Raw genomic sequence first — 26,443 nt, 5'->3', positions numbered from 1 at the left:
AAGCTCCCGGCGAGTCGCGGGGAGCACCCCAGCCTCCTTGGCAATGCAAATACCCCTGATGTACACCTCAAATGCCTCCCACGGGTTGGCGTAATGAGGCACTGAGCCTGTATTTATCTGAAAGTACTCCACTATTGCGTCTTGCACTTCACTCCTAAAAACAGTATCCAAAAAAGTTTCAGCCGGAAAGCGCCACAGATGGACGCACAACAGCAGGTAAAACAAGCACCAGTAGAACTGGCGAGTGGTCCGAGAGACTACGTGGCAGTGGTCCACCTCCTGTGTGTGGATGAGCAGGTCAGGGGGTGACATACCATCAATCTATCCGGGACCAGCTACCATGTGGTGCCGAGTAAAATGAGTACCCCCGAGCAGCCGGGCACTAATGCCACCAGACATCCGCCAGGTGGTGTGCATGTATTAATGTATGAAGTTCCCTCGTGGAGCAGGGTTTAGAGTTGTGACCAGTGCCAGTGGTGTCCACCCCAGGCTGCAACATGACATTAAAGTCCCCACCAAATATTATAGAATCAATTGGTATGGCAGTGATGAGGGCCGAGATGTTGGCAAAGAAGTCCCGAGCATCTACATTTGGAGCGTAGACATTTATAAAAAGCAGAGGCTGTGCACCTATAGATCCTGCTACTAGCAAATATTGGCCCTCTAGATCGTTGATCACAGTCTGGGTGATGAACGGGAGTGATTTACAAATTAGTATGCAAACGCTCCGGAAATAGGTACTATATCCAGCGAAATATCGATTGTCTCCCAAAGCAGCTGGAAATCTGTTTTCTGATTTCGGAGCATAGTGGGTCTTCTGCAGCAGTGCAACATGAACGTTATGCATAGCCAAATATGCAAGCACCTGTTGTCCCTTATGTGGGTTGGACAGCCCTCTGACATTCCACATCATGCAGTGCAATTCAAACCCTCCAGGTCGCCCGCCCGCCTGCCCCCACTACTACAGGCTCATTACTATGCAGATCAAAATAACAGTATGGGTATGGTTGGAAAGCCAGGTGTCAGTATTGTTCATGACCTGTGAACCAAAAAGCTAAGCAGAAACATTCAACCAGAACAACATTGGATATCCACCCAACCTATATCGGGTGAATCCCAAAGCATTACATTTTAGAAAAACGAATCCAAGAAGTAGCCCCACACCAAGTGGGAGATGTAGGAGATCTCCTAGGGCAGCAATGCCCCAAGCGAACCACTAGTGGAATAAAAAACATGAAGAAAAGGCATCACATCGACCAATGTGTGGAATATTACTAAGTTTGCGCCGAAGCCGGTTTTACTTCAAGGGAGTGAAGAGAGTCAAACCACTTATCCAATGCTCCCAGCCCAGGCATGTAGCTATTTTCCAGGGGAAGCAGCTCTGCCCTCCTTGTGACATTTCCAGTGTTTTGTTGCCTCCGCAGGCGTATCATAAATAAGTGTTTTACCGCCGACATGAACACATAATCGTGCCAGGTACAACATGGTTTAGCGCATATTTTGGTTGTATTTCAGCACAACGCGGGCTATTACCACGCGTGCCATTACAACGCTGTTTTTACAACGCAAGTCGTTACAACGACTTGCGCTGTAAGGGCTGGATAGTGGAATAGTTTAATTTTCTATTCCAACTCCAGCCCACGTTACAGTACAGAAGGTGTTGGAATAGAAAATTAAACTATTCCTTGTCCAACAGCGCCCTCCAGCGCAAGTCGTTAAAACGACTTGCGTTGTAAAAGCAGCGTAGTAATGGCAGCGCGTGGTAATGCAATCGTTGTAATGGCTGTTCACCCATATTTTCATTCCTCAATGTTCGCTTGATAATTCGGAATTTATGCCTGGCCTCCTGTACCATAGGCATGAAGTCTGGGTAGAATGAGATGTTCATTCCCTGGTACTGTAGCTTTTCCATCTCCCGGACCTTTCTCAGCACAACATCTCTGTCATGGTAGTTCAACAATCACAAAATTACCGGTAGGGGAGGTGCACCTGGAGCAGACCTGGGGGCCAGGGAACAATGAGCAGGCTTCACCGCAAATGTGGTTGAAAAACTGTCTCTGCCGAAGAGGTCAGTCAGCACCCGCTCTACAAATGCCTCCATGGGACCAGTGTTGGTGGATTCTGCCTTCCCCGCAAATTATTGTGGCGTGATGGTGCTTCAAAATCCTCCGCCTTTGCCGTTGTTGTCTTCAGAAGGCGCACTATGCAATCTAGTTGCTTGTTCATTGCGGCGTGCATATCCTCAGTGTCGGAAATGCGTTTCTCAGCAGCGTCTATTCGGGCCTCATGTTGCTCCAGTCGGCCATGCATGCCATTCATCCGCGCACCCAGCTCATCGAAACAAGCGTCTATGGCCTTAAACCCAGCACGTAACTAAGCCATTATGGCGGCAGTTCGCTGCGCAAAGCACCACTAGCCACAGGAGGGTCTGCTCCCTCAGGGGGATCATCGTGCGGTGCATCCTCTCCGCCATCCTTCCTTGGGGTCTTGGAGGTTTCAAAGTTGAGCTGCCTTTGTTTAGGGTCACTTCGACCTATACTGGCAAAATATGTGCGACGGCAAAATAAGTCACCGATTCTCTAAGGCATGCACTATTGTGAGGCATGGTGTACCAGGGGGAGGAAGACTACAGCAACCCCCTCGTTCCACAGCTTAGGACTCCAGGTATAGGCCGCAATCAACTCCGCCACCCCTCTGCTCTAGTTGAATTGTACATAGGAATGGCTGCTCCACAAGTGTACAGTTTTACACATTATGGGCCAGATGTAGGTCACCAAATACCGGTCGACCGGTTTTTGGTGATTGAGATGTAGGGGCCATTATTTTACAGAATCGGTAAATTTACCGAATCGGTAATTTTAACGATTCGGTAAAACCATATGTAGGTGACACTCCTAAGAGTCCCACAGGCCATTAAGAGTCGGTATTTTACCACCCAATCCTATTGGGTGGTAAAATACTGAATGCAGGTGTGCATGCACATCTGTGCATGCACACCTGTGCAATGTGACACACAGACATGCCCTTAGGGCATGTATGTGTGCCACATGTCACACATGCCTGTACTTGGGGTGCTAGAGGGTGTCAAAGTGACACCCCCTGCACCCTTGCAGGATTCAGTATTTACCGATTCGGTAAATACCAAATCGGTATTGCCCATTGATTCCTATTGGCTTCAAGGCCCATAGGAATCAATGGGCAATACCGAATCGGTATTTACCGATTCGGTAAATACCGAATGTTACCGATTCGGTAATTCAAAAACAAAAATTACCTACATCTCCCTCCTTCATATTTACTGATTCATAAATACTGAATCGGTAAAATTCGGTATTTATGAGTCGGTAAATTGAAGTTACCTACATCTGGCCCTAGATCTGTCTTATTCGTGAAGGGGGGGCATGGGGGCTCACACTAATACACCGACCCTCAGATGTCTTCCATAAATGGACATTATTGCTCTCAATGCAGAGAAGGCAGACGGTCCCAACCGCAGTCTGCCTGACGCGCCTCTCTCATTACAGGCGCATATTCGATCAAGCATCTCTCCCGTCAGACATAGCTTGAGTGAGTATAGCACAAGCCTCCTCCGTGACCATGGGCAGAACCTGTGCAACTGAATTCCACAGGGCATAAGAGTAACAGGCCAAAAGGCACACGGTGTACATGGACCTCAGTGCCAGGCTGGTGAAATAAAACATTTTTTTAAGGTGTCCAGCATCTTGGATTCCCTATCCAGTGGAGTGGTAGGGAGTGCACCAGGACTTAAACTGGAGGAAAAGGCTTGGACCACCAAGTTATTTGGGGTAGGGTGTTCCATGAGGAAGTTGGCATCCCCTGGAGTAGGGCAGTGGCAATGGGCAATCGTTCTGTTCACAGGATCTCCTGTGCAGGACCTGGATCAAGTCTCCAGTAGGACGTCCGTGAGGGCTTCATTAAATGGGAGAAGAGGTTCTGAAGGGGTCACTCACCAACTGAAGCAACTCAGTCAAGATGTTATTCTCGACTTCTACTGAGGGTAAATTAAAGTCGAGGACCTTGGCCGCCCTTCTCACCACCTTAGCAAAAGAACCTTCTCCTCCATAGCCACGGTAGGAGGAGGGAGTATGCCAGTATCTGGAGAGGTGTCCAGTCTGCTGGCATTCACCAATCCCTCATATCAGTCCATGTTGGGGTCTAGTTGCCGGTATTCTTAAAGGTCCAGCAACCCCTCCCAATCCTCCCGAATCCCAGCCCATAAACATAGGGCTCAGGCTCCGTCCTAGAAGGCATGGCTCCTGTCACTGCCAGAGTCGATGTCATATGATGCCCCTTCGGCTCTGTATTGGAGTCAGGGATAAGAATGGGGCTGGCAGTGCAGGGGTGTTGGCACTGGGACCAGCGCCAGGGAAGGTTGAGGTGGTAAGACCAGCGCCAGTCCAGATACATCCATGGATCTAAGGGGCCTGACTGGAGCCCGGGCTTGAGCTACTGGCAGAGAACCAGTGGTGGCCCCTTCTGAACCTACAGGCCCCGGAAGCGCACCAGCGGAGACATGCCAACCAAGTATGAACGGCATGACCTTATAAAACTTACAACTCGCCCCCACCGATCGCACAGCAAAGTCGCGCTATTCCGGCTCTATTTAATTTCACCTACCTTTCCAATTATTTGTCCATTTATCCCGTTTATTTCTTCATGTTTACCCTTTTCTTTTTATCACTTAAACTCCTGTGTAAATCCACGCACGGATTGCTATTATCAAAGTTTCCCATGTTTCAAGTTGTCCCCATGGATGGTTTTGGGAATGGAGACTAGGATGGAAGGATTTTAATGGCGCGCGTTGCCCCTGAAGAAAGGCACCTGCAGCCTGAAATGCATTGGGTATTTTAATAAGCGCTGCCTGTAACGAATCTTGCATCAGTTCGTGTTCTTGTAAAAGGCCCGGATCGGTACAACTTGAAACATGGGAAACTTTGATAACAGCAATCCGTGCGTGGATTTATACAGGAGTTTAAGTGATAAAAAGAAAAGGTTAAACTGAAGAAATAAACGGGATAAATGGACAAATAATTGGAAAGGAATGTGAAATTAAGTAGCGCCGGAATAGCGCGACTTTGCTGTGCGATCGGTGGGGGCGAGATGATGCCCCTATTCAAGTTGTTGTTTACTGCTGTGACATTTGGGCATGTCACGTACCGGTCAGCACGCATTCTAGGAGGAGTACTGCACAAGCTTAGATTACTCAGTATCAACAGGTGTGCATTCCAACACCACAACAGTATACTTATAAAACTTACACAGTTGGGTGGGTGTCATTCCCACAAACTCGCACGGGCCCAACCGTGGAGCAAGGCCTTGAATAACGACGCTCCCTCATCTCGTCAGATGACTTTGACGGACAGGACGAAGTCGAAGACCTTTTTGACTTCTTACTCTATTTGCACTTGTGGGACTTACCCGACAACTTGGAGTGAGACATGGATATTGAGCTCCATGACTGATTTCAGGACCTTCTTTTTCACCGGGATCATGACCGTCGTGGCATTGCATATCGGGGAGCAAGGAGCTTGAGGCAGTGCTCACTGAAGGACTTGGGGTGCTTGGCGTGGCAGCCGACACAGTTTTACATGTCATAGGCCCGCTCGAGGCGGCAGAGGCAAACAAGCTGCAGGTTTGTCAGCAACATATGTCGATGACAGGTGCGGTAGAACGTGAAGCCGGCCTTTCTAGTGGGCATCCTGCCACACCAAGAGAACATTTTCAAAAAGACTTTCACAAAAGCCTAAAAGGGTCTGTCAAAAATTGACTGGGGGTAGCTCTCATCCGGATCTGCACCAGTTAGCAAGTTGGCACATCTATGAATTTAGAAGTTTCATTTGTAAATAGCAATGGCATTATTCTTTAGTGGGTGTGTGCTTGTATTTCCATTTCCCTCCCTAAACCCCTTCCCAACCCTCTCTAAACAGATCCCAAGCGTTCCACATGTTTTAGCCACTCCCCCTCTCCCTTCCATATTTACAACTAAAATGAAGATCTACATGTCCAGCACAAAAAAATAAGAGTGGCACAGGCCTCCATAGGTAGGTTAGTGAATAGCATTTTGCAGTATGTGAGTACTACTACTGTAGTACTACTACACTTATCAGAAAATGCAGTTAGTAGTAGGTAGTAGCACTACTTTATGTAATGCAAAATGCAGTGCGTTAACTGGCCCCATAATATACAGCAAGAGACACATTTAATTAAGAAAGTGACTAGGGGCACCGATTTGGAAAAATTCTGCCTTGTGAGAAAGAGAAAATGCACTAAACATTACAAAAATTGTTTGGAAAGGTGGTGAACAAAATAAGGGCTGCACAAACCCAAATGCAATTTGTTGAAGAGAAACACAAAATGGCAAAGCTTCTGTTCCAATACTCGTGCTCCACTAAGCAGAAAAAATGAATGGCCTCACATGATACTGACAGCATACTTCTGAAGAAATGACCAGCCAGTTCCCTTTAAGGGACACTGTCAAATTCTCCCTTATTGCGGGTTCTTTTTAAAAAAAAAAAAATATTTTTATTGAAATAACTGGCTCCATAACATAGCACATCAGTTAGCAACGGGAATTCATTGACAATCATAAATAAAATCACCCACAGTTACATCACACAGGCTAAGCCCACCACCCACGATAGACCCTCCCACCAAACAGCGACCCATCAATGCCTACACTTAGTGAACACCCTCCCCCACCCGCTCCCTCCCTTCCGTCAGAACCATGCAGCCACAACCCCAGGAGTCCAATACTGGGCGGGTGTCACAGTCCCCTGCTATTAAGGACACAGATCTAAGGCAAGAAGTTCCACACTGATTCCCCCTCATGGTGACTTCATTCGACTGCGAATCCATCCAATCCCCGCTATACCGCCTCCAAGCCGCCCATATTCTTTCCCATTTCTTAGGGCATCCTCGACTTTTGTAGATCACCTTTTCTGCCCGCTGACACCAATCCAAATCCCGCTCCCATTTCTCCACCGTAGGTGACAGACCACTGCCCCACAACCTTGCGATATTTCTCTTGGCCACCATACTAGCCAGGGCCCGTCACACTTTGTCCCATTTCGGCCAGGTGATGTCGCTGGTAACACCTAAAACATGCCATCTGGCCTCTAGCGGAACTTCCGCTCCCACCACCTCTGACATAATGCCCATCAGTCTGGACCAGTATGCCCTAATTTTAGCGCAGTTCCACAGTATGTGGAAGAAGGTCCCTTCCTCCCCACACCCCCGAATCGCCACCTCCTGGGGGCACTGTAATGCTTACCCCCAATCATCATCCTCCAGCAGTCCCAAGTCCGACTCCCATTTTTCCCGCAGGGGCCCCAATATGTCTGGAACATTATTAACAAGTTTTCTGTATGTGAGGGAGATCGCTTTGTCAATCATAGGGTCCAGCAGCAATCTATCCTCCAGTGGAGCATATTCAGGTAACTCTTCCCCTGGAGTCAGGTGCCTGTGCAGAGCAAACTTGAGCTGCTGATAGTGCAGGAACTCCCCATTTCCCATCTGATACTCAGCCTGCAACTCCGCAAAGCCCACCATCTCTCCCCGCTTCCAAATATCCCCCAGCACATCAATCCCTATGAGGCTCCACTGGCTCATATCCTGCCATTTCGCCACTGCCGGCAGGAAGGTCCTGGCCCACAAAGGAGTCCGTTCCGTGAGCTTTGCCACCGCTGCCGTTTGGGGAGGTAGAGGTCGGCCGCGCCTACCCCTGGTATATAGGGCTTCCAAGTATGTAGCACTTCCAAATGCTAGTCTATCTATCCTGTAGGCTGGTTCCTCCAATGGGGCAAACACCCACCCGTTCACATTACCTAGTTGCGTCGCCCAATATTATAGGCGGACATCAGGTACCGCCAGACCTCCCTCGTATGGCCCCCTCTGCAATTTCTTAAGAGCTATTCTAGAACACCCACCGCCCCAAAGCAGGGAGCGTTGTTCCGATTCGATCGTCCTAAAAACCTGGTCGGGGACCAGGAAGGGTGCACTCTGCAAGACGAAGAGCAGGCGGGGGAGGGCCATCATTTTGAATAAGACAGAACGTGCCATTAAAGAAAGCGGTAGAGACCTCCAGTTCTCCACATCTCCGCAAAGCCGGTCTAGCTGCGTCGACACATTCAGGCGCAAGCACTCTGAGTCAGACTGTGTGATCCAGATTCCTAAATATTTGAAGGTTTCTTTCCAGGCCAGGCGCTCACAGGCTGTCGATAGCTGCGGCTGCGGCCCCGCCAGGACATGACCTAAGGACTTACCCCAATTTATACGGTATCCGGAGTACGTACCGAACTCACTTATAATTTCCATTAATCTCGGAATGGAAGCGGCCTGCCTCTGAACATATAGAAGGATATCGTCGGCGTATAACGAGATAAGTTCCTCCCAGCCCCTCCCAAGTCTATACCCCATACCAAGGGGTCCGTTCGTATCCAATGCGCTAGGGGCTCCAGCGCCAGTGCGAACAGAGTGGGTGAAAGGGGGCAACCCTGGAGCGTGCCCCAGGCGCATGTGGAACTCCCTGGACAGCACTCCATTTACCCGGACTCTTGCAAGCGGCTCGGTACATAGCAGCTGCACCCACGCTGAAAGTGTTCACCGAAGCCCATTTTTTCCAAAACTGCATAGAGGTACTGCCATTCTATACTGTCAAACGCCATTTGGGCGTCAAGAGACAGCAAAGCTGCCGGCACTCCGGGCCTCACAGACATCTACTGTAGGACCCCGAATAAACGCCTTAGATTGAGACGTGTGCTCCTGTGGGGCATGAAGCCCGATTGGTCCGAGTGGGTCAAGGACTGGATAACCGCCCCCAGTCTCGTGGCCAGTATTTTACCAAGTACCTGTGTTTCAAAATTAAGTAGGGAGATGGGCCTATAGGAACTACACAGCTCCTGCGGTTTGCCGACTTTATGTATTACAACGATCGTTGCAGACCATAGATCTTTCGGCAGGATCCCCCGCTGTTTGGCTTCCTTAAACATATTCAGCATGTGGGGCGCTAGTCGGCTTGATACACACCCGAATGCTTCCGCCGGAAACCCGTTGGGTCCCGGCGCCTTCCCCGCCTGCAGATCTCCCATGGCGTTTTCAACTTCCTGAACTGTTATTGGTGACTCAAGGATGTCTGTATCTGCTTGTTCTAACGCAGGTAGCTGCAAAGGGGCCAGAAAGTCTTGGCATTCCTGCTCTCGCCTGGCGGTGTGAGATCTATAAATTGCCTCATAGTATCCTGCGAATTCCACCGCTATCTCCTTGCCCGTGGTTTGCATAGATCAGTTCGATCGTGCAATCCCCGGGACCCAATTACGTGCCCGATCCCTGTTCTCCAGCCAGGCAATCATTCTGTTGGCCTTATCCCCCAAGTCATACACTCGTCTCTGGATTGCCAAGGCATGAGATCTCGCCTGGTCAGTAAGCACATCTCTTATCTCCTTTTCCAGGAGCTGCTGCCTATGTCGCCTATCCCAAACTTGCTCAGAAGAGCCCTCTCCCACATTCCCCAGGGCCTGAAGGTCTTGTTCCAATTTATCAATTTGCGTAAGTTTGTCTTTACGGCGTTTTCCTACCTCCGCCTGTACAAAATCCCTGGCCACAGTCTTGTACGCCTCCCACACTATACTATGTGAGCTGACAGAGCCAACGTTATCGGTGACGTATTGGTCTACTCGCTCCCTGAATGCTTCCTGGAACTCCTGATCCTTAAATAAAAACGTATCTAGTCTGGGAGGGGGGGGGGGTTAGCCCGATCCCGAACCGGGCCTCGGAGATGCACTTCCACTGGGGAATGATCGGATATCCCCCTTGCTCTATGACACCCGCCCTGGAACAGTCCCATGCTTCCCACCTGTGTGAATATATAATCAATCCGAGACCCTGAACCATGAGCTGCCGATACGTGCGTGTATTGCCGAACCAGGGGGTTGTGTGCCCTCCAAAGATCCACCAGCCGCATTGCATGTATAAAGTCCCGGAGGTGACAGGTCCCTCCCCCTGCAGGCCGAATCTGTGACCTATCTAAGTCCCTCTCCATTACTGCATTCATGTCCCCCCCAGGATCAGAATCCCCGGTGTCATATCCAGCAGCAATTTTCCAACATCTGGGAGGGTGGTGCTGTGTAGTCGCGGTGGAATATATAGCGAGCAAAGATTGATAGTCTTACCTTCCCACTGGGCTGTCAATGCCACATAGTGCCCTAAGGGGTCTAACCATTGTCTCCCGATTACCAGTGGCATGGAGTTTCTAATGAGTATCCCCCCCCCTCTTGAGCCTGTGGTAAAACCCGCGTGTGCCCGTAGCGTATAGCGTTGAGGGCCTTACAATGGTTTCCCAGCAGATGTGTTTCCTGTAGCAGGACAATGTCTGGAGCGTGCCTATGTAAATACTGGAGTACCGTGTTGCGTTTTATCTTATTCTGTAGGCCGTAAACATTCCAGGACAAATGTAAATGTCAAAGGTTCTTATATAGCGCCTTATCACCGCAAGGTCTCATGGCGCTTGCTTTGGGAACCCGTCCTGGCTTTTTCCCTGTGAGATGACCTGTACTGGGTATCCCCAAGATGAAAGCCAGGCATCCCGCCGCGGGGGGCCGTAGTGGAGATTAAGCAAGTTATTGCCCAGAGTTGCAGAGTGTGAACCCGTGATTCGAGTAGGCACCGAAGCGAGAATTATCGAGTCCGTGGACATTTGGACTCAAGACCCTGCCGCGTCGGGAAATGAACCCTGGTCCCAGGTCTGACCTCTGCTTCAGGGTCTGCCTCCTCTAACCAGTGAGCCACACTTCTCTAATACGCTAACGTGACTGGCGTGTGATATGTGCATGATAGATAACTGATACGATCATTCGAGGAGGCAGCCTTCTCCCTCCCCCGCCCCCCCCCCCCCCCTTCCCGCTTGCCCACCAATAGTGCCTTTGGAGCCAAAACAGATGCATCATAAAAGAAACATAAGGAACTAAACATAGACAAAACCATCGCCCCCCCCAACCCCTAGAACTATCCCCCCTCCCTGCTACCCTGCTACGCCGGCCAACATGGCCAGACATCCCCCAACAAGCAAAGCGCCTGTAGCCCTTCAAACGAAAACCAAGGGGGTGAGTACCGCTACTTAGTCCCGCAACTTGAGGGCTCCCGTCGGCCCCACTTCGTAGGCTGTTAACTGCCACATCCTGTCCAATTTGTTCTCAAACAGTGCAATTGCTAGGGAGGCATTTTCGCAAGGGTTACCCCTCCCACGGGCCCCCCTCTTATACATTGTCCAGTACCACCTCTGACACCCAGTCTAAGTGGACATAAAGGAGATACTATACATCACGTGAACCCCTGTCAACTTCTTCACTGCAGACCAGTCTGGGCTCCTTCACCCCATGGCCGGCAAGGCCGACAGGCTCCGCGGCCGATTTCTGCTGGAAGGCAAAGTAGGTCCCCGCCGCCGATGCCCTCTCCCCGGGGGAACCAACCGAGGAAGTCTGAGACTGCGGCGCCGCGTTCCTCCAGCCGCCCTCCGATCCGGGGCCAGCTGCGTCCCTGTGCTCCTCCAGCCAGGAATGAATGTCCTCCGGGGAGGTGAAGAAGAAGGATTTCCCGTCTTTGAAAAGCTTAAGTTTCGCCGGAAAAAACATCATATATTTGATGCCTTTCTCCCGAAGCACTTTAATTCCGTCGAAGGACCGGCGCTCCTGTTGCGCCTTCATCGTGAAACCTGGAAAGAGCCTGATGGTGGCATTGTCCAGCCGCAGATCTCCCTGTTGGCGGGCTGCCTGCAAAATGGCGTAGCGATCCCTATAGTTAAGGATCCGTGCAATTATTGTATGTGGCGGGGCCCCTGGACGCGGCGGGGGGATCGGTGCTCTGTGAGCTCGCTCGATAGCGAAGAACTTCGATAGGCGTTTGGGCTCCAGGTGCTTGAGGATGAGGTCTTCAAGAAACAGGTCCACGCTTGGCCTCTCCATCTTTCCAGCCCCCCTACCACGCGTATGTTTCGGCGGGCCCTTCCTTCCTGGTCCTCCAGATGGACTATCACCACCTTCTGTTGCTGCGAGAGACGCTCAACCTGTTGCTGCATCTGCTTGGCGGTACTTCGGAGTTCTGCAATGTCTGCTGCCTTCTGGGTAGCTTTTTCCGACGTTTTGTTTAAGTCCGCCCTCAGTAATGTCATTTCATTGGATACTTTGTCTTTTTTCGATTTCAGCGTGGTTCCCAACGTTTGTATGGCCTGCATGATTGATGTCAGGGATGGCACTTGTGCGCCCGCCTGGGTCCCGTCCTGCACGTCCCCTCCACCGTTTGCAGTGGCCGTGTAGTTGTCCATGGTATTAGTCTGGGTGGTCATGGATTTCTTGGGCTTCATGGTTGCGTCCGCTGGTATGGTGTCCCCCAGTGGGGAGGGGGGGACACCCACAAGGGCGCGACGGCACCCCAAACCTCAACCGGTGATTCTGTGCCCCCGGGGGATCCCACGCGGGCCCAATCAGCAAGTCCACGATCACTCCCCCGGTCCACTCCACCTCCTGCTCCCGACGATCGCTCCTCCACCTACTCCCCAGGCGGACGTATCTCGCCAGGCCCTTCCGTCCAAGGATCTCACACCACTAGTCAGTGGACGCGGGGCACCTCTTCCGTGCCCACCACCTGTGCAGGTACCAGGTGTCGGCTACTTTCTGCTAGCGATCACGCCCTGCCTGGGGTGTCGGGGCTTCCTCCGCGGCTCTCCAGTTGCTCTATCGCCCTCCAACTTAGTCCTCGCCACTCTACCAGCTCGGTCGGCAGTCGCCGGCACGCACTCCAGTGCAGGGCCCTCTCTCTTCCCTGCTTCGCCGTTCAATTCAGACATCAGCCACCACCTCCACACCGCAGGGTGTCAGCATGTTTAGTGAGGTGGCCCACCCTCCTTCACGATCAGAGGGCAGTGCCGCCGAGTCCGGATCCACCACAGAGCCCGGCCCAGGCCTTCGAGCCCACACCGGCGTCGGACGCTCCACTTTCTCCACTATCAGCAGCCCTGGGGTCTCCACTTTCCTCCGCCGCCTAGGGGAGGGGCACACACACTCCGGCACCTCCCGAGTTGTCCCGGGTTCCACTGTTCACCTCCGAGCCCGCCGGTCCCCTGGCGCCCACCGCCGGCCCTGCTCCACCGCCGCCGGCCTCAGGATCACGCGAGGCCGGCGTCCGACGCTTTCACCTCCACTGAGCGGGCCGCAGCAGGCCCCAAACTGCCGGCGATCGCCGCATCGCTCCCGCGCCGCTGGGAGGGTCCGTAGAAGGGTCTCCCGATACCGGAGCCCACGATGCACCTAAAGCCGGCGTCTAGGACATTGAAGCCAAGGAGAACTGACCGATATGCGGGGCCATGGGGACTTCCTCACGGGAGCCTTGTTAGAGTGCGGCCATCTTAGGTGCCGCTCGGCCATGCCCCCCTTATTGCGGGTTCTTAATATCAGTATGTTTTGTGTTATTTTTTATTTTCAAAGAGGGGAATAAGGTCTTTTCAGCCTACTAATTATTTGAGTCCTGGTTTAGTTCTAATTGGATTGAATTAAAAAAGAGGACATTTCCCTCAGATAAGCATTTGTTTTCAAAAGAATTGAGAAAAGTGCTGCCCTCTGAAGTCCTGGGACCCTACTTTATAAATAACAATGACGATTTCTTGTAGAGACCAACTGGGAAGGAAGCTAACAGGAAGAGAGCCATCCCTGTCTAGACTTCTGGCATACCCGTGTTCTAAGCTCTTAAATTGCTAGGGCAAATATTGCAACAAATACAACTTGTTAGAGATCTTCACATTTACCAGGCTGGAAGGTCAGGGATTTAGGAATTTGCTTTCTACTTAACAAAAAAATTGCATAATTGTTACAAAAATATTGACAAATTAACATAGTATAAAAATGTAGTGCCAGCATTTTACCATTAGGGCATCAAAGAAATCTTCAACTAAATTGAGAAGATCTTCATTTTTTGCAGTTCCTTCACATGTCAGAATATGTCTCAACTTCTCAAACCAGGGTACCATGTAAAGACATAAAAAAAAGAGATATCACTTGGTGCAAATAGCGTAAAGTACAGAGTTTAAAGAATTTATTTTTCGCATTACCTTTGTCCCCTCCTTTTCTAAGCCACTGTCCATGTTAACTTGGTTCATGTGCAGTGCACCTCCTACGATTACCATTCATTCTTCATATCAGCTGAAAAAAGTGCACCAATGCTCATGTGGCAAAATGGATAAGTTACTTACCTGTAATCCTAGTTCTCTTCCTTAACGACTTTGATGAGTATACCCCTGGAAGAGAACTAGGATTACAGGTAAGTAACTTATCCTTCTCTTCCAGGGGATAATCATCAATAGTCACAAGCACTGAATAGAGTAGCAAGCCCATCCCTGGAACCTGCGGACGAATACCAGCATATCAAAAACTGTTTTCAATCAAGTATTACCCAAATTAATTTCTCAAGGATGCTTGTCCAAACTGAGCATCCACATGAGTATCAGAGTCTAAGCAGTAATGGCGTGCAAATGTGTGGACTGACCGCAATGTGGCTGCTTTGCATATCTCCTGAATAGGTACGTTTTTAAGTATAGCTGTAGTAGCAGCTTTGCCCATCGTAGAATGAGCCCTCGGCTTGCCAGGGAGCTGTCTATGGGCTAGCTGATAAGGATACAGTGATGCAAGACACTATCCATCAAGCGATGGACCTTTTACAGTAGGGGATACCAGTGTGTAATGGACCATAGTTAACAAAGAGACAGTCTGACTTTTTTATACCCTTTGTTCTAGCGAGATAGAATTTCAACAATCTTTTAAGATCCAGAGAATGTAACGCCTTCTTAGCAGGCATGGTAGGATTAGGAAAAAATGTGGGAAGAGTGATTGATTGATTAATCTGAAACTCCGAGATCACCTTAGGAAGGAAACTTGGGTGAGTCCTCAACACCACTCAACAAGGCCTGCATCTTGCTCACCCTGCGAGCAGATGTAATTGCCACTAGAAAAACGGTCGTCCACGAGAGGTGTTGTAGAGAGGCTTTGTGAATTAGTTCAAATGGGGGGCCCATTAACATAGATAGGACCATATTAAGGTCCATGGAAGGAGAAGGCAACCTAATAGGTGGGTAAACCCTTTTTATCTCCTCCAGGAAGAATTTAACAACTGCCATTTGAAAGAAAGAAGCCCAAGTGGGAGACTTTCTATACGCTGTAATCGCTGCCATGTGTACTCTGATAGAAGAGAACTGTAAACCTGCTTTGGCTAAGTACAACAGATAAGGTGAAATAACCTGTTCTTGAACCCAGATAGGGTCATGACCATTAGCCGTACACCACAAATAAAACCGCTTCCATTTGAAAGCGTTTGACTTTCTCGTCCACGGCCTCCTCGCTTCCTTTAAGATCTGCATACAGTCTTGCGAGAGGCCTAAGTGCCAATATTGGAGGAACTCAGGAGTCATGCTGTAAACCTCAGTGACGGTAGGTTGGGATGAAACACCTGCCCTTCCGACTTGGTGTAGGAGAGTGGGGTCTGCAATCCTATGGTCACCCCAGATTTTAGCTTTTTGCTTCACTGGTTTACGACTTTCCCTGGCAGTGGGCCTGCTAATCAGACCCACAGTCTAGCTGTTCTCTCTCTAAATTGACAACCATGTACCTTAGGTGCATTTACCAATTGGTACTGGGCCACCTTATCACTCCCTGTACAGTGTACTATAGGTACCCAGGGCATAGGTGTACCCAGGGCCTACCAGGGGCTGTAGCATGTATTATGCCACCCCTGGCTGGCCATCTAAAATAGACACAACTGGCTGCAAGACAGCTGGGGCAAGGTGGTGTAATCACCCTTTGCTGTAGATATAGTATACCTATATCTAACCCTAAAATGGACACATATATTCCTGTCAGTCACTCCTATGGCAGGCCTTATCAATCCTGAAGGCAGAGTGCTTGAAATTATGTGAGATGGTGCTCTGGCATGAGCTGAGCCCGTTTGCAGCTTGCGGAACCAAGTCCTAATAGCTGTTCCATGATAACGCTATACCATATACTCTTAAGTGCATTATAATCCTCGCGGTTAAATGCTAACTTTGGTATAACATTATCAAAACATGTCGAGTAAGGTGTCATACTAATTGGAATACTACCCCCTCGCCAATTCTGGCGACGGGGGTAGCATTCCACCCTCCTAGAGGGACACGACATGTATGTAACTGAGAACCTCGGTTAAAGTTAACTCGAGCCTTGGCATCACAAAATGGGTGCCACCACCACAGACAAAAGTCTGACCTCCTGCTGCTGGGAGTCCTTCCAGCGAGGGAGGTTTGGACAAAGGGGTTCCTGCCTTGGGAGGTGCTAGCACCACCCCAGCCAGGATTTTGTGTATTGGGTAGGACAGGCCTGAAAGGAATGAGACATGCCCGGGGCACACAAGGTGTCCTGTGCATACACCGGTTCAAACCAGTTGCTGGGGCATCCCTGCCCCAGCTCTGTGCGAAACCGGACAAAGGAGAGGGGGTGTAGCCACCCCCCTTCCTGGTCCCACCCAGGGGAGGGACCTAGTCAGTAGTGCAGCCCCCTTTAGGAGAATAAAGGTAGGAGCTGGTCCCATTCCAGATTAGATTATCCTGAACAACTCTACAAGAAGAAACTCTGGACTTCGACGTTCTGCTCCACAGAAGACTGAAGAATCTCCCTTGTGGACAAGGAGTGTCCACCCTGCACAAGCAGGCACCATCAAGCGTCCAGCGGCTTCACTTTGTCGTCTTCCCTCGAGGATCCAGACTTCAGAGCCCGACGAGACCCGGATTCCCAGACCTCTCCGACCTCTACCTACATCTGCAGCACAGCTGAGATCCGTGGGTGCGACGAGACACGTGGGACCGGCCATCTTGAAAGAACCTGCACTTCGCTTTCAGCACGACTCCCGAGGTAAACTCGACCAAGTGCTTTGGGGACTGAGAAGCCCCAGCCCCGAGCAGCTCCTGCACCGAAGACCAGCCCTCCAGCATCCACGAGATCTGCGTGGGGCCCTTCTGCTTGTTTGCTGCTTGACGCGTTGTCTGATCACTTGCCGGCTGGCTAGTGGCCTCCTAGACGACGAACTTTACAATCTTCACTGCTGGTCTGGTTGCTCCAGACTGGCCCTTGCTCCCTTCCAAAAGAGGAGCACCCCGGACCCTCCTGGTCCACTCCAGACGCCGTTTTCAACTCACCGCGTGGGTTGCCTTTGCCAAGGCCTGTTGACGCCGATTCCGGATCCAACACCGCCGACAGCGAGAGCCTGCGTGGGACAGCTCGTGCCTCCATCCTGGTCGTCGAAGACACCTCCTGGTCCACGTGGCTGCAGAGACAAGCGTCCACTCTTCACCTGATCGCGACAACAGCATCTGGTTCCTTCCTGGTTCCACACCGGTCACTGGCTCAATCAATCAATCAATCATAACATTTGTATAGCGTGCTACTCACCCGGAAGGGTCTCAAGGCGCTTGGGTGAGGGGGTCTGCTACTGCTCGAACAGCCAGGTCTTGAGTTGTCTCCTGAAGGCGAGATGGTCCTGGGTCAGTCGAAGGTGGATGGGGAGGGAGTTCCAAGTCTTGGCCGCCAGGTAGGAGAAGGATCTGCCTCCGGCGGTGGCTCTTCGGATGGGTGGAACGGCGGCGAGGGCGTGGTTGGTCGATCGTAGCTGGCGGGTGGGAGTGTAGAAGGTCAGGCGGTCGTTGAGGTACTTGGGGCCCAGGTCGTGGAGAGACTTGTGTGCGTGGGTGAGGAGCCTGAACGTGATCCTCTTGTTGACGGGGAGCCAGTGCAGGTCCCTCAGGTGGCCGGAGATGTGGCAGCGACGGGGGATGTCCAGGATGAGTCGGGCAGCGGCGTTCTGGATGCGTTGGAGTCTTCTCTGTAGCTTGGCCGTGGTTCCGGCATAGAGGGTGTTTCCGTAGTCCAGTCGGCTGGTGACGAGTGCCTGGGTGACCGTTTTCCTGGTTTCGGTCGGGATCCATCGGAGGATCTTGCGGAGCATGCGTAGGGTGTGAAAGCAGGATGAGGAGACGGCGTTGACTTGTCTGGTCATCGAGAGGGAGGAGTCCAGGATGAAGCCCAGGTTGCGTGCGCGGTCTGTTGGCTTGGGAGCGGTGCCCAGGGCGGGGGTCCACCAGGAGTCGTCCCAGGCGGAGGGTGATGGTCCCAGGATGAGGACTTCCGTCTTGTCTGAGTTCAGTTTCAGGCGGCAGTGACTTTGAACACTGTCCCCTCTGCTTTCAGGTCCTCTTCTTCACCGATCCACCCTTGGATTGCACCGGACATCTTCCTCCTGGTCGCCTGCAGCATCTTTTCCTCCAGGCTCCATAGACTTCAACGCGAGAACCCGACACACATTGACACCTATGCACCCGCAGCCCGTGGGTGAGGTAACAAGAGCATTTTGGTGCTCAAGGGTAGTTTAACTGTCCTAGTGTCCAGTTCCACAGTCGTTTTAGTCCTACCTAGTCAGGATTGTCCGTACTCACCTTTTTCTTGAACTGTACTGTCCATAGACGTTGTTACGCATCTCGCGTGTGAGTTCACACTCTGCACACGCGTCCCGTGGGCTTCCTATTACTTACCTAAGGTGAAGATAGCGTAGTCCTAGCGAACCTCCAGCCTCTGGACAGCTCCATTTCCTCTATCGACTTTCACATTCCACTTACTTAGTATATGGTTTGTCGTGCCCCTAGGGCACCATTGTAATTTGTGCAACTTAAACGTATTTTTCCTAAGAGATTGTCATGTGCTTAGCCCTCTGACCTCATAAAGAGTTCAGAGGTGTTTGTTATTAATACATATATTGTTTATTTTCATAACAACCTGTTTGGTGTCCTTTCATCTGGTATTCAAGGGGTTATATTGTGGTAAAACAGCTGGCTTCACATGCCAAAAGAGTTTAGCCTAAGACTGCTTTGTCCATGCTACCATTAGGATAGCTGGTCCATAAGGTTGACTTACAACCAATCACCATAAGGGATGTTTGGACTGATACAAGGTGATCACTAGAACTAGTGAGCATCATATATCAGGCCAACTTCTCACACTTGGTCAGTAGATCTGGATGGCAGTCTCCTGTGTAGCACTTTGGACAGATGTAGAAGGTCCGGGTACAACCACTGACGAGACCACTCTGGTGCAATCAGGATCATCTCAGTCCTAGACTCGCAGAGTTTGTTGATCACCAGTGGTATGAGAGAAACTGGTGGAAAGGCGTAGAGTAATTTTCTGACCAGTCGATCAACAGAGCATTCCCCTGGAGCCTGGTTGCGGGTATCTGGATGCGAAGGCGCAGCATTTTGCATTTCCTGCATCCGCAAAAAGATCTATGTCTGGTGCGCCCCATCTGCGAAAGATGTCTTGAGCTACCTCTTCTTTTAGCACCAAGTTGTGCGCTTCTGCGAAGTTTCGACATCTGGTTGTCCGCTTGAACACTGAGGGCGCCTGGGAGGTGAACTGCAGATATCATCATGTTCCTTGCGAGAAGCCACTTCCAGATCGCTTCAGCCTCCAGATACAGGGGTCTGGATCTGGTCCCTCCCTGCTTGTAAAAGTAATACATAGCTGTTGTATTGTCCGTCTGAACTAGCAGGGATTTTGACGGAGGGAATTTGATGTTGATGTGATAAAGCTATTCCTTTTCTGACCACAATCCCTGGATCTGAAGAGATCCCATGTGAGCGCCCCATCCCTGAAGGGAGGCATCTGTGACAAGAGTTTGCTTGGAAAGCTCCTGGTGGAAAGGAACTTCTTTCAGAAGATGGGATTGTTGCAGCCACCATCTTTTGGAGATTTGGACTGAATGAGGTAGGATTGCAGTGTCCTTCCAGCGGTTGGAGACCTGAGACCATTGGCCTTCCAGAGCTTGTTGTAAGAGTCTCATCTGTAGCCTGGCATTTGGGACAATGAATATGCACGAGGCCATCGAGCCCAGCAGAGGTGATACATGTCTGGCCGTGGGATGAGATGTTCTCAGGATAGTTTGACTCTTGTGGAGTATGGATAATAGTCTCTCCTCCGAAGGAAACGCTTTTGCGCTTGCTGCATCCAGAGGTGCACCCAAGTAGTGTATCCCCTGCGTGGATTGAGGATGGATTTCGTGAGTTGCGCAAGACGCCAGAATGCCATCTTCGGAGTCGCAGGAGGCCGCGGTCCGCTCTGTTCTGCTCCGTAATCACACCCGCGCCCCACCCGCACCCACCCGCAGTCCTAAGAACTACGGAGGGTCGGATTAAATCGTTCCGAGCACAGGCACGAGTGTGTTTGTGAGGGCGAGGTGCACAGAAAACAGCCGCCACCTCCACCACGCCCGCCTGCTCTCCCGTCGCTGACCTGTGACTGTGGCCGAATTGCGGTCGTTCTTGCAGCCTGGCCCCGACCTCTCATCAAGACGGCCGCATTGGGGGGGAGGAGCCAAGCTCGCGAGCGTAATGGTCGCCTTTTAGCTCGGCTCCCGCAGCCCTCCGGCCTGATTGCCTATCCTGTCTTCTATCCTGTCCGGAGACGACACATTATCGGGGACTTGGAAACAGAACACTTTGTTTGTACTTACCATTTGGCCCGGAGATCTCAATGTGCAGCGGCTCCGAAGTTGTGCCCTCCGGTGAACCTAGACCGGGACCTAGCCTGTGGGATCCGACGGCTCTCGGCCCCGGCCGAGAGCGTGAACCAATGATGAGAGCCGTTGTGCGAAAATCCCGGCGATCCTGATCCGGGCCTGCCCTGGTGACCGCGCGGCTGATGTGGGTGAGGTGCACCGGGGACTGACTCTGTGAAGGGGTCCTCCCCCCGCCGCTGCGTTGTCCGGCGGCCCTGGTCCTCTGCGCCCGGACTCTGCTTGTTGGGGGCGCCGGTGCTGGTGTGGGCGGGGACCCGTATTGGGCGGACATCCTTTCGGCACCAAGGCTGCCATTGCTGGGACCCCCGGAGCTCTGTAAAGTCCTACATTTTTGAACTGTTTTTCCGGGGGTCGTGGAGGGCGGCGACTGGGCTGACTTCACGAAATGGCGGCCGACCCTCTGGAACAAGAATCACCCTGTGGCGGCGGGCTTGGGTTGCCTAATTGCGCGGGGATCTGGTCTGGTGAGCGTGAGCTTACGGTCAGAGATATCCTGGAAGCTCTGAGATCCCTGCGCGCATCCCTGGACCCCGATGTCCCTGTGGGTCCGCCACGATCTGCCGCCATTTTGGGCAGCCGTTTCTTCTTGCCGCCCTCTTGTTTCAGTGACTCCATTGCCTCGCCCCCCTCGATTGCTGCAAGTGTTGCTGCCGCTGATCGAAGATCGTTTTGTGTACCGGTGACTTTGGAGCTCCCTGTTTTTCTAGGTTCTGACCCTGGGGACTTGGACATCGTGCCGCGGCCCTGTCCGACATGGATGCCTGGAACTATTGGTGGACTGCCGCCTGCACCTGCTCCGATGGCTTTGCCTTTGTCTATCATAGAGACCCCCTCGCCCTCCCTAGCGGCGAAACTGAACTCCTGTTTTTCATCATCCGTGCTGCGATTGCTGATACATCTAAACTCTCTGTTTGGACTTCTGCTCCCTTGCGGACCGATTTACCCCCATGTTGTTATGGTAGTCGCCATTTTTCTCGATTGTATGCTGGTCTTGTATTTAGTATCTCATTTTACACTGTCATGTGGTGGGTGGGATTTGTGGTTCGGAAGGGATGGGGGTGATATGCACGACTCTTGGTTGATTCTTGGTATACGACTTAGTGGCGCTATTGTTTCTATCCGTGGAGAGGTGGGAGGTCCCCTTCTCTGTACGTTTTATGGCGCTTGATGGGGTGTCGTCCTGGTCTGTTTTTGCTGTGATTGTTTGGTTGGGCGGAGGGCGGCGGCCGGCCATTTTGATTGCTGTTCTTATGCTCCTCCCTCCTGTTTTCTTCTTTCCGTTTCTGTTCCCTTTTTGTCTCGTTCTTCTCTCTTCCTTCTCGCTATATTTCGGGTTCTGGTTTAGGGCGACAGGCACGCTGTTTGAAGGGTAGGCCATAGCCTTCTACAGGGGCGCAGGGTGGGATGGGTGGGATGGGTGGGTTGGGTTCTATCTGTTGTTTGTTTTCTGGTTCTATGGCCCTTTTGTATCTCTTTTTCGTAAAGCCGCGTCTGTCCCGGCCTCACGTGGTGTGTTCGGGGTGGGGTGTGTGGCGTCGTTAACCCTCCTTTTATGATTCGGTTGCTTTTCTTCTCGATCGCTGTACCCTCACTGGTGCTGATACTCCTGTTGTCTCCTGTATTCCCGCCACGGGACGCCTGTGTCGACGTGTCTTCTTCCTTTCGTTTTTATATTTCATTTCTTTTTTCCTTTTTTCATTGTTCCACCTTGTCCTCCTCCCCTCCCCCTCCTTCCCCCCCTCTTCCCCCTCTTTTCCTCGTCCCCGCCCCCCTCCCTCCTTTTTCCTAGAGGTCACTATGACGGGCTGGTTTTGATGTGCTGTTTCTCCGATCCCTCTGTCCTGGCTTAGCTGTGGTTTGGGTGGTGGGCATGTGACGATGATAATGCTCAGGTGTCGATTATGTCTTAATTATCCTGATCTTCTTGTGTGCATTGTGTTGTCTCTCCTGTACTGCGGCCCCTTACCCCCTTATTGACGCTGAGGCTGGTTCTGGGACATCGGACGTCTCTATATTGACAGTGAGCCTGTCATACGCCTTATCCCCATATTATAAAATTAACCTTTTTTGCTCCTGTGTTTTGGCCCTCTGGTTCCTAATTCTCTTCTCCCCTTTTAACGATTGTACTGCCTCTGCTTCGTGCTGATTGATTCTGTAATGTTTGCCTTGGAACCTCTGCTTGCTTTACACATTGCGGCCGGCCGGTTTGGTTGTAGGCCTAGACTTGTATATCCTTTTGGTTTAAAAAAAAAAAAAAAAAAAAAAAAGACGGCCGCATTGTGGGGGGCGTGGCTAAGCACGCAATGGCGGCAGACGTGCCTGGGTAGAGCTCCGTGAGAGACTCCCCTGCCACAGGCCATTTCTCCGTCTTTTTTGCCCGCAATAATCTGAAACTGCCATCGGGTGACTGCTGAGTACTCTACTGCCGGCTGCCGAAGTTTGGGACGGCTGACTCACTCCAAACCGCTCCGGTGGCAACGAGCGCTCCCTGCCTGATCAGCGCTCCTTGCGGAACGGCGTGAGAAGTTAGGCGAGGCCGGGGATCCAGCCGGCCTTCTGGGCCCACCGGAGCGGACAGCTGCCTTGCGCCCCCTGACAGTGATTGGGCGCCGTCGGAACTTCCCTCCATCTTCCCTAGAGGGGCAGCCTCAGAGATCGGCGTAGCGGAGCGCGACCGGCCCCTGCTGGCTCACGAGGCGGTGGAGCCTGGGTGCCCGGATCGGCGTGGTAGTGTCCCCCCGCCGCAGCAACCAAGCGGTACGTCCTGAGGCTTTCCTGAGGGTTTTTGGAGTGCCTTCCCGGCCACCTGGGTGCTGGCCGTCCCGAGGATCCATCTGCGGACTCACTGACCGGGGCCCCCAATGCCAGACATTTGGACCTACCCGGGGATGCGGCCTACTGCACAGGCCCGGAGCTGAGGGCAGCGGTCGTTTGCATCAGGCGAGGTGGGAAACAAGGTGGGGCATACCAACACGGCCCCCCCCCCCCCCACAGACCTACTAGTGCCGAGGCGCAGGGCCGAGTCCCTGGAACTATCACCATTGCGAGGGGAGGCTGCCCGGGACAGAAGACGCGGTCTACACGTTAGAACTGGTGGCAGTGTGAGACGCTGGGGGCAGCCGAGACCAGCGCAGCACTGACCGGAGGTCCCGCATGACGACGTGAGCGGAGGTGGTGAGTTGCGGACATTGGCGACTCAGAGGTACCCCGGAATCGCGTAAGTCAGAACTGGGCGTAGTGGGAAGACTAGTGTGTCACACCATCGCGGTGCTCCCCCCCTCCCCCCCATTGACTTGCAGTGACCGCGACGCCCTGTTGGGTCCTTGGTGAGACCAACACTGTGGAGGGGGTCGAGAGTATGTGCTGCCCTGACGACACCGGAAGGCTTGTCCTGCTGTGGGGGGTACCCCTGACAACGCGCCACTAACCCTGGTCTGACCTGGCATTTGGACCCTACCCAGTGCGTGCAGCGCTTCTTCCCCCCCCCCATTGCATCGTCGCGCGGAGATAACAGCGGACCTTGGCCACATCTTGCCCTGGCGACGGCGCTTGCTCACGCACGAAGCGTCCCACCATAGCTACAAACCGCTTGAGTAGGGCAGCGATATCCATGAGACACACAAGGGAACTGTGAGGACCTGGGAGTGTACCTGTCTGGACTGCTTGGACCTACACTAACCCTCCCCCTTCCAACGGGCCCTGAATTACTTGTACCGTAGCGGGTCTCTTTGCACTGCTCCACTGACCGGCCACGACGCGACTGCTCATGTCGGGGGGAGCTAAAACGAGAGCTGTAACAGGCAACGCGCAGGTGAAGGGTAAAATGGCGAAGCAGGCGGAGATGGATCACACTGCCTCCAAGCTGGAAACGATGCTGGCGGCCATGGAAAGACTTGAGGAATCAATGCAACTGACCCGCGCCTCTTTAGAGTCTAAAATCGATAGCGTGGCTATAGACATGACGCATCTCCGAGCTGATCACAAAAAACTATCTGAGAGGACGACGACGCTGAAGACCACAGTGACGGACCTGACTCCCAAAATATCCCAGATGGATAAACATGTGCAGAATCTTCTCAACAGGGTGGAATTCCTGGAGGATCGTGCGGAAGATGCGGAAGGGCGGGCGAGGCGGAACAACATCCGCATTGTGGGTCTGCCGGAACGGTGGGAGCCCCGGGAGGCACCAGAGAACATGGAGCGGTGGATCAGGGACATTCTCCCGGAAGGTACCCTCTCGCAGCACTTTGTGATAGAGCGCGCTCATCGCGTGCCGTCTAAACCCCCCCCCTGAGGGCTCCAACCCTCGGTCCATGCTCATCCGAGTGTTGAACTATCGGGATCGGGACACTGTTCTGCGGGAGGTCAGAAAGTTAGAGGAGGTCAGGGTGGACAACGCCACAATTATGTTCTTCCCGGACTATACAATTCAGGTACAGCGGCAGCGGCATTCCTTTCTGGACGTCAAGCAGCGACTCCGCCGCATGGCACTTAAATACTCCCTATTATTCCCTGCCCGCCTACGAGTTGTAGCACAGGACAAAACATACTTCTTCAATACCCCGGAGGCTGCTGAGACCTGGCTAGACTCGGGAATTGTCCCAGACCCGGGTGGCCCACCCCCGAGATCCCGTCGTGGAGGAGGTGCTCGACGACGCCGGTGCAGAAGACACTCGACGGTGAGCTTGGTGCACCCAGAGGCGAACATTGGCCCTACCCCTGAACACCGCAATGAGGAGCAACAGGAGGCTATCCGCAGAGTGGCGGAAATTAGCGGATCGCAGCCGGACGCCCCGGCCGCGGGTGCCAGTCCTGGCGCCGTGGGGAGTGATGATGAATATATATATGGCCTACCAGACTCACAGGTATCGGTTGAACTCCCGGATGTCACACCACAGACAGCTGATTTGCTTCATTAGCACTGTTGCGGGCTCACTGGCTGCTGCAGAGAGGAGTGCGACACCTTCCTGCGACTTATGTGCCCCTGCATTTTTGTTGACCGGGGAGACTACGGCGTAGACTCGGCGGGCACTGGGGAGAAGCCTGATTTCGGAAACGCAGGCCCTGAATGCTGAGCAGGCTGTTGGCCCATTGCTACAAAGGGCCTTGTTTCTGGTGGGTCTCGAAGGGGGATATAGGTGTGCTGCCCCCCGATGGTAAGTCCTTGCATGTGAACTGACTGAAGTGGCTGCGGGATTGCTGCCGCCTTGATAGCGCCTGGAACAGTGTGCCTCTGCTGACATTGGGCTGTGCGACATTGGACGCCTGTGGCATGGGAGGAGTGCCCATGTCATTACTGCATGTATCATAAGTACATTTAATATACGTGCTTAGCGAACCCCCCTTCTTTTTTTGAACTCACGAACAGTTAGTGCTCATTAGAGCGTTTGGACGACGGCATGTTTTGCAGTCGACCTTTTGGCATTGTTATTATGTGTTTTATGGTTACAGGACTGGTGCAAATTTCCCCTCCCCCTAATGTGTGTAGGAGAGTTGATGCGAATCAGTGGGCAATGCGCGAGACATTATGTGATTATCTGAACTGGTGGGACATAGATTGTGGTGCAGTGGGTGGGTGGGGGCACTGGGTAGTGGAGAAGAAATGTTATAATGGCTGTGGTTAAATTTTGCACTTGGAATGTACGCGGTATGTACACCCCCTCACGCCGCTATCAGGTGTACTCGTACCTCAAGCGGCACCAGGTACAGATAGCGCTATTACAGGAGATGCACCTGACGGAACCGGAGACACACACACTGCGCCGCCGCTGGAGGGGGCAGATATATGCTACAGGCT

At 52.2% G+C, this 26,443-nt stretch overlaps 1 protein-coding gene across 3 annotated transcripts in view; it reads right to left on the bottom strand.

Annotated features, from left to right (window-relative positions):
* Positions 1 to 26,443, bottom strand: part of SYCP2 (synaptonemal complex protein 2) — a 2,783,385-nt gene that overhangs the window by 2,446,489 nt on the left and 310,453 nt on the right. For all 3 annotated transcript variants that reach the window (XM_078651823.1, XM_078651822.1, XM_078651824.1), the window contains exon 5: positions 13,928 to 14,032. In XM_078651823.1, the coding sequence (XP_078507949.1) occupies positions 13,928 to 14,032 (105 nt within the window). The remainder of the gene's footprint in view (positions 1 to 13,927; positions 14,033 to 26,443) is intronic.

The sequence above is a fragment of the Lissotriton helveticus genome, chromosome 7 (genome assembly GCF_964261635.1).
Source record: "Lissotriton helveticus chromosome 7, aLisHel1.1, whole genome shotgun sequence".
Lineage (NCBI taxonomy): Eukaryota > Metazoa > Chordata > Amphibia > Caudata > Salamandridae > Lissotriton > Lissotriton helveticus.
The sequence above is the reverse complement of the archived record's forward strand: the minus strand, read 5'-3'. Positions and strand labels throughout refer to the sequence as shown.